The sequence below is a fragment of the Bactrocera latifrons genome, unplaced genomic scaffold (genome assembly GCF_001853355.1).
Source record: "Bactrocera latifrons isolate USDA-ARS-PBARC rearing strain unplaced genomic scaffold, ASM185335v1 scaffold_686, whole genome shotgun sequence".
NCBI classification, from domain to species: domain Eukaryota; kingdom Metazoa; phylum Arthropoda; class Insecta; order Diptera; family Tephritidae; genus Bactrocera; species Bactrocera latifrons.
In genome coordinates this window covers 68,622-77,696 of record NW_017537363.1, presented here as the reverse complement: position 1 = coordinate 77,696, position 9,075 = coordinate 68,622, and the positions used below count along the sequence as shown (strand labels likewise).

Below are 9,075 nucleotides of genomic sequence, written 5' to 3'. Positions count from 1 at the left end.
TATAACGCTGTATATTTTTGAATCAGGAGGACTTCCTCTTTCCAACGGTGCCTTCAAATCGCGGCCCCAAAGAATATAGTAAATAACAGTGCAGGAGTAGAGCAGATAAGGGCCCCTCTCACACCCTATATCTAATCATATGGTAATGTTTTATCCAACATTCATCGAATGTAATTGCAAAGTCGACGGCTAAAACCAAGATACTACACTTAAGAGAACGCAGACTTGATATTGTTCTGTGCAATGCTTCGGGAATATTATTTTCTTATTCAGTTAAAACTTTCACTATAATTCATATATGTACATGTACGCATGTATGTAAACAAAAACCACTGTACCTTGCCAGTAGCTGTGTGATTTTATTTTGCATTTTTGTTTTGAAATATAATTTTTTATTTATGAATTATTTTGACCTTGAACATAAGACGATTGAAAGTAGCCTATGCCCGTCTCGAGGTTGCAAGCTACCTCATCAAAAAACCGGTTCCGCTGTTCTTGAGTTGTAAATATACTCATAAATTGCAAAATCGAGGGTAATTTTTCAAAAAAGGACATCGTTAGGACCTTCTCCAGGACTAAAGGAATACCCGTGTAATTTGTTTCGTCTTTCCGTGCAGTAGTGTGGGAGCAATGCGCAGACATACAAAAAAGGCATTTAATTTTTATATATAAGACTTAATTTGGCTGAGTCGTTTTGTTGTGTGACGAACCAAAATAAAACATCTGTTTGCATGTGATGGGTAAGTTTTCTTAAAAATGAAGTGGGCAAAAACCTATGGCTTGATGCTGTTCCGGTAATTATAATGTTAATGTAATTATAAAACGGTTTTAGTCCAAATTCAATTATTTAAATGAGTATGGAAGAGTTTTCTTATCAAAATACTGTTAATGATACTCGATAGTAATAATAATTTATTGCTATAAGCATCCGTGACAACAGAAGCTCAGGAGGGAAATGGGAAATCAAAGAAATTTAGGTTTGGTATCAGGAGCTCTTAGGGAACAGAAACTGATGGAGGAAATTCTGAAAATAATAACCGTTTAATGCAGGACTTTTCGTGGCAAGAGTTCAAGGACTTCCACGAACAGAACATTCGTTCAATAGGCTAGTATTAGACAGCAACTTTGAGCAATGCATTTGCATAATTTAGTGGATATTTATATTTAAAAATATTTAGGGCACACACTTGCTCTCAGGACTTAAATTGCAAAGGAAATGAGATTTCAGTTGAATACCTCCTTACGCAGAAAAGGCAAATTGACAGGTGTAATTTGATTAAGCCGCCTCAGGGATTTTTGTATTACTTAAAGTATATAGAAAAAATTTTTGTTAGGGAATTTGATTGCAATTGTCACAGAATAGGTGTAGGACAATTATTATTTGATAGTATGAAGCAGTTCAGCCCTTATAAACTTTGTAATAATAGCAACAGTAATGATAATCTAACATTATGTATTAGGATTCGTATATTTTTCGCCCTTAAATTTTTAAATAGAAACCAGAGTACACTTCATTTTAAGACAAAAATATTATATGCTTGGCATGTGTAGGATTTTTTAGAAAAAAGTATCTTCAAAGTTGACACATAGAAACAACATTTTGGAAATAATTTTAAAACCTCATTTTTCTTCGGCTTCTTGTTTCATCTTTTTAATTGGTTTTTATTATTTAAAACTGGGTTCTTGCAAACTTTGGCATGAATTGTTTAGTTTTTCTGTTATTTTTTCTTATTTTGAATTGTTAAATTAGTTATAAGAAATGTATTTACTTATCTAAGTACTTATCTCTTTCATGCCCGATTGTATATATATGCTTCTAAGTACCATTATTTCAATTTTATAACACACGGTTTTTTACACTATGTACTCTGATGTATTGTGTAAGCTTACAGTGAATTGTTTTATTGTAGGCTATACAGCGGTTCATAAGTAGGCGTTTTTCGTAGAGAGAAATTGTCAATATCGCGAAAAAAGGCGTTTAAGCAAAAAGTATTTAAAAAGATTAAAATAGCTGTTTTGTTGTAAGCCAAGGGAACAGCATAAAAATAAAGGCAATATCGTTAGTCAACATCACAATTAGTCATTAGAAAGGTGTTTAGTTTTACAATAATTTTGTAAAAATGCTGTTTCCTGTGGGCAACATCCTGTTACTAACTAACCAGGACACTAAGGACTTTGACATTCTTATCACTTCATATATGAGTTAAGACTAACATATATATCTGTCCTAAAAAATTTTTTAGCTCCTTCCATTTTAATTCGGGCATGAGAGGGTTATTATTATTGGCATACACATTGTGATATTTTTACACTTTTGCAACCAGTTGCGACAGAGTATTAAAGCTTTGTTCACCTAACGGTTGCAAGTATCAGCTAAAACTAATCGAGATAGATATACAGCGCACGCTCGCTAATGTGAACACTCCATAGTTCGAACACCCTATAATGTGAACAGACTTTTTTATGCATTGACTACTCTATAATGTGAACAAACCCAAAAGGCTCTATAATATGAACAAAAGACGTTAAAGTATTTGAATGTAGTTTACACAGATCTCAGCTAATTCTGAATTTGGGGAATCCCCTAATTGTAGAATAAGACTATCATTTGTATTGCATGTAATGCGTAGAATACTTCAGTTGCAATTTTGTATTCGCGTGGAGTGTTTCGTTTTAGATTTTCTGTTAAAAATGAACTCAAAAAAACCCCCTTATTTGACATTGAAGCAAGAAGCTGATATTCTCGATTCTTTAAAAAGAGGCTAATCTATGACGTTCTTAGCAGAAAAATATAATGTTGCTAAATTAACAATTTGTGGAATCAAAGCAAAAAACAAGTGATTTTAAAGTTCGGGAACAACACATACTCGGGACCTGGACAAAGAAGAACTCTGCGTCCTTCAGAGCTGCCCAAAATGGAGAAAGCTCTTTATCGTTTGTTTATCAAAATGCGGAATAAAAACTGGCTAGTAAGTGCCTTAATGTTGAAAGAAAAGGCCAAAGTACTGCATGCACAAGTAAAGGAAAATGAATCTAACTTCAACGCTAGTGATGGATGGCTTCACTGCTGCAAATATCCGGCGAAAAACTATATTCGCTGCCTCAGCTAGTGGATCCATTTAAGGAAAAACTTAGAGCTAAAATGGCCGAACTGGAGCTGTGTAACGACCAGTTATATAATGCTGATGAGTCAGGCTTATTCTGAAAACTTCTGCCAGAAAAAACGTACGTCTCCAGTATGGAAAAGAGAGCACAGTTGAGGATTTATTTTGTATTTTGTTAACTTTTTTCTTTTAAGTTTGTTTTTTAGGTAACGTAATTTTTAAAGGAGAAAGGTTTGCCAATTAATGCTCTACTCCTAACCGACAACGCTCCTTCTCACTCAAATGAAGCTCAGCTGGCAACGGAGGATGGACAAATTTTGGCAATGTTTATGCCACCAAACGGTGATCCAACCAATGGATCAAAATGCCATAAAGACCACAAAGTTACATTACAGAAACAGCCTTTTAGCCTCAATAGCAGCTACAAACTCCAATTTACTCGATTCGATGAAAAAAATTACTTTACGAAGAGCTATAAATCTTTTGGATGTCGCTTGGAATCGTGTCAGCGAAGTAACATCAGCCAATTGTTGGAAAAATATTTTAAATTTTAGGGAGATGATGATGATCCCGAAGATAGTGTTCCGCTCGCAGTTTTAAAAGAAAAATGGGGAGCTGAACTTCGCGCCTTGATGAGCAATACCGTCGATCTCTTTAACAGTTAGAATGTTCAGGTTTGTTCGTTTTCGCAGAATCGCACAAAGATATGCAGGTTATTGAAAATGATTTTCTTATTAACCACTTTAGGCTGAATTAACGCTACCAGGCGTTCATGAATGGAACGAAGATATTGAAGATGCTAATGCAAATGACGAGCATGAAGAAGAAGACGATTCCGATGAAGGCAGCGTATCGGAGGTAGAGGAGAAAATTAAGCAGACTGAAGCAGTTGAAATTTTCAACAAGGTCATGAAGACCTCGATCCAAATTATGAAAATGTACTAAGACGTCTAAGAGAGAATGCTGTGCTCCAACTTTTAGAAACACAGAGGATTCCGGAAAGGATGACTGATTTTTTCAAATAAAACCTAGATTTTGTATAATATGTGTTACGTAAAAATGTATATGTAATGAAAGCAAGAATAAAATGTGAATTCCAATATATAAATACGTACTATCCTATTCATTCCATAATGTGAACACTTTCGATAATGTGAACTGCCTTGGCTTGAATTAGGTCAGATTATCGAGCGTGCACTGTAGCTTTATAGATATATAAATGAAAGTGAAAGTTTAAATCCGGTCGACTGTCTGTTTGTCCGCCCTTGGGTCAGAGAGGGCTGTAACTTGAGTAAAAATTGAGATATCTTGATGAAACTTGGTATGTAGGTTTCTTAGTACAAAAAAAATTCGAGTTCGTAGATGAGCGCAACCGGACCATTGCCACGCCCACAAATCGCCATTAACTGAAAACCTATAATGTGCCATAACTAAGCAAGGGAAAAGTGAGCATGGCGTCGCCCTCTAATAAGTTTAATATACCTTATATATATATCCTAAACTACTAAAGCTACAACAACCGAATTCACTCAACACGTATATTACAAGGACTCCTACCTATAGTTTAAAAATGAAATCGAATGAAACCCACGTTCAATCCCCCTTTAACGGCACTGTTCAAAACTATTAAAAAAGCGATAAATCAATAATTAAATGCGCCAGAGACGTTAAAAGATGGTACGACGAGACTTAACAAGGACCAGGGTACAAATTGGACGACGGGCGTGGCACGCGCAAAATTCCATACATCTTTCGCAGAACGTTTCTCTCGAAAACTGGCAACGTTGACTCATCAGTTGTTATCAACGTCCAGGCCGCTGTATCCTGCGTTTGAGTTCCAGGCTGATATTCTTGGTGGTGTTAATACTGGTTCCAACATAAACAAAATTATCTACGATTTCGTAGTTATGACTGTTTGATGACAGGAGATATTTCGTCTTGCCCTCGTTCACCACCAGACCCATGTGCTTCGATTCCTTCGGGAGAAAGCAGAACTAAGAAAGCTTGAACTAATATAGAAGGTATCTTTGGTCACATCACCCTCCTCTTCCGTCGGGGCATGGGCGCAAATCAGCGATATATTGAAGAACCTCGCTTTGATGCGGATTGTGGCTAGACGTTCATTCACCGGAGTGACTGATAGTACTCGCCGACGGAGTCTCTCACCCACAACGAAGCCCACACAAAACTTGCGCTCGTTTATATGGCCACTGTAGTAAATGCCACAAGGACCTACTCGTCTCAGCCCTTGTCTCGTCCATCGCATTTCTTGCGCGGCGGTAATATCAGCCTTCACTCTAGCGAGAACATCAACCAGCTGGACAGCGGCACCTTCCCAATTAAGGCACTGCACATTCCAGGTGCAGGAGCTTAAATCATAGTCCTTAATTCGTTTATCATGGTCGTCATCAAAAGAGGGGTTTCTCGTCCGAGGCTTGTTGTTCTTTTTCATTGGGTGCGTTTTTTACGTGCCGGTGCGAAACCCAGCGCACAACCCTGCAGAGAACCTTCTCAATTTAGCTCGATTTCAAACCGATTTTCTTAGGCTACCCAGAGAATACTTTTTCAAAGACCGGACTCCTGGCCACTCCCAAGTGAATGGCGATCAGAGAACTTTCCTCACTTACGTGAACTTCTACACATGACTCCATCCTCCAATTTCGATGTCACATTGTGAAAATGAGCGACAATAACCGTACCTACTTACCATATAGCACAGTTCTAAATCTCTCTTGATTCTTTGAGTTTCCAGTATACAAATTTTTAATGAATGAAATGAATTAATATAACGGGATTAAACTTTGCACGAATAATACCAACAGTGAATACACCACCTCATGATCAAAAATAGTTTAAATCCAACAAAACGTGTTCAAGCCCCGAGGTACCGAATATTTGGATCCCAGTACCAATAGTTGACTTTTGATCGAAAATTTCGGGATATGTGATTGAAATTCAGGCATAGTCACCCCTATCATCCATTTCAGTTACCGCTCCGCCGGAGTCGAAATTAGATATCATGCGTTGCAGTTGGATTGAAAGAAGAAGAGGAAGAGCTATAACTCTTTCGAAATCAGCTGTTTGCCTTGAAATATGTGAAACAAACCAAAAATACACAAATTACTGTTGTTCAAAGAAAATAAATAAAAGTAAAATTTGTATATTGTTATTATTTTTATTAAGCGTATTGAGAAGGAGAGCAGCGCAACTCAGGATGCTGGGGTGATTATTGAAAGGAGAAGATTACGAGATATGTGCGATCCCTTCCAGATGAATGACGGGCTGTAAGTAATTGCACGTGAAAGTAGACAATATTTTTACAATTTGTTTACCTATTTAGATTCAAAAAAAACTTTCGTCTGAATAAGGCCGCATGTCCTAGATACGTTTGCGGAGAAACAACGGTAAGTACTTTGTCCTCTTTATCTTCGCTTAACATTGTAGTATCCACTTTAAGATTTTTTGCGGAAGGCAGCTACCAGAATGGAGTTATCGCAGACCACAATGTTGGAATGGCACAGTCAACCCTGTCAAAAAGCTGTCAAAGTTTCTCCAAATAATGCAGAGAAAGCTATGCCCACAGTGGACGCTCACGCTCATGTATGGGGATTGCGCAAACTGAGGTGCTATATGGAACGACGATATCGTGAAGGTGAAAGGAACACATGGCTGTTAGGTATTTAGGTATATATGTATGTTTCTTAGACAATTTAAAATAGTTATTTGCTATTTTTTCAAGGCGATGCTGGATACCCATTACAACTTTGGCTAATGCCTCCATATCGTTCCGTAAGTCAAGGCAGTCGACAAAGTAATTATGACATAAAGCACTCCAAAACAAGAAATATTATAGAGCGAACGATTGGTGTTTTGAAGAACCACTTTCGATGTTTGTTGGGAGCTCGAGAGCTGCATTACTCGCCTCAAAAAGCGAGTCAAATTATAAATGTGTAAGTGCTTGTGCACTACACAATATTTGCATTTTCTACAAAGTAGAAGATTTGAACTCGATAGAATTTGATAATGAAAGCCGTCAAAAGGAAGGTGAACGAAGCAATGACCCTGAATTTACTTCAACAGCAAATCGTATTCGTGACAACATACTTTCTTCTTTTCAAAGTGTATAAAATTTTATTTCAATATTTCATGTTTTTCTTTAAATTCAAAATTTATCTATGTTAATTTAAGAATAAAATTCAGAGCAAATCACTTTTTGTTACACAAAAATACAATTCATTTTCAAATTGCTTAAAGATAATAAAAAAAATTTTGTCTTTATAGATGGGATCTAATTTTAGCATTTGCATTTTTATATCCAACTTTTCTTTTAGCAGTTGTTCTTCTACTTTGTTGTGTCGTGCTGCTCTTGAAGCTGCTTTACTGCAGTGTCTGCCAACACTTCTAGAGAGCGGTTCATTCGTCGTAAATATGTCACTGCTTCTTTCATTTTGCTCATAATGAAGTTTTGTTCCGGCATAAAACTCTTTCTGCAGATCTTGTTGCTCCCTTAGTAACGATGCAGCGCTCTCCTYTTCTGATCGTCTCTCTCTGTTATGGCTGCTAGCTCTGCTGGTTGACGGCACATCGTCTGAATGTATCGAAATGTCTATTTCGGAGGTTCGGGCTGCGTCTTGTGTGCTATCGCCATAATCGTACGTATTCTTTATTCCACTTGTACTCCTTTCCAACCCCGTTAAGCGCAAAATTTTCTCCTCAAGTGGATTTAAACGTTGTAAACGACATTGACCTCCCCCTGTGCTCATCATTTCCTTCTTATTGCTAGTTAGCTTCCGTTTAATATAGCACTTCCAGTCAATCCAAACCTGTAACAAAACGTTAGTTTTTAGAAATTCGTTTTCAATTCCTTACTTTCTCCATGCATTTGAGTCTTTTGATGGTGGACCAGTTTCTTTTAAATTTGATGCTACCTTTTTCCAAAAAGCCTGCACATCTTCTTTAGGACGCTGGTGAAAATCGTTGGCTATATCTTGCTTACTCTCCATCATATCTGCCAATTTTCCATATTGCTTTGGTGTTGTTGTTTTTGACCTGAAAGCATATCATAAAACATCATTATAGCGCATAAACTGGAAATATCGTGTGTTTTATAACTTTTAAATACAGGTTTTACTTACATTTTTAGAAAATTAAAAAAAAAATCACGCAAATAATAAAATTTTCGCAGCAAAAAAAAACACAAAAAGTTCTCCGCCAACAAAATTGCAATTTAGCAGAACGGAGCTACGATCGAAATGCATGATAGGAAGAATTGTAAATTTCGAAGTTGAACTGAACGGTAACGGAACGCATGATACCAAAGTTGCCAAACGGAGAAAATTTCAATCCAAGTCGAAATGCATGATAGGGGTGAGTATTTCCCTTACAATGCCTTATCTGTATGTTAACATGGCTAGAATCAGGTCTATACTTCCTTGAGCCGCCATATATCTAATAAAATAGATAAAAACTTGACTTACCCCTGATATATTTAATATCAGGTTTTTCGAACAGCCGGGTTACTTTACTCTACATATATATATATATATATGATTTTTTTTTAGTATGTGACATGTTAATATTATATGGTATTGGTACTTATTTTTAATATATACATATATATTTTTTATGTTGTACATGGGTGATATAGGCCTACTAGGGAACGAAGCACCCAAAAATAATATCGGTTACGCGCTATTTGCATACCTATGTCGTAGTGTGGAAATTGCAAAATATCCAAAAGTTATTTTTTAAATACCCAATCCAATATTTTCCAGCAGTGGTATCATTGGTAAATGTTATAAAAAAATGCGAGTTATCCCAGCGCTCTCTCGAATCAAAGCGTTTCGTATCAATTTATCTATGACATGGGGTTTGCTATACTGATCCTATGGTAAACGAACCCGAGCCGTCTACTATCTGTATCTTACGTGGAAGTACCCACGACCCTATGGTAAGTCAACGACAAACCACT

General features: G+C 36.6%; 1 protein-coding gene and 1 long non-coding RNA gene across 2 annotated transcripts; one reads left to right on the top strand and one right to left on the bottom strand.

Annotated features, from left to right (window-relative positions):
• The first annotated feature begins 1,973 nt into the window (after positions 1-1,973).
• On the top strand, positions 1,974-4,175 carry LOC108975710. Its single transcript, XR_001993886.1, has 3 exons — positions 1,974-3,225; positions 3,299-3,778; positions 3,852-4,175. It is a non-coding gene; the product is annotated as an uncharacterized LOC108975710 (long non-coding RNA).
• Positions 4,176-7,375: 3,200 nt separating this feature from the next.
• On the bottom strand, positions 7,376-8,252 carry LOC108975709 (the record flags this gene model as incomplete). The annotated part of the gene is made up of 2 exons (XM_018944402.1): positions 8,033-8,252; positions 7,376-7,927 (listed from the first exon to the last, which is right to left on the bottom strand). Coding segments are annotated over exons 1-2 (630 nt in total), but the record flags the coding sequence as incomplete, so codon positions are not given.
• Between the last annotated feature and the right edge of the window lie 823 nt (positions 8,253-9,075).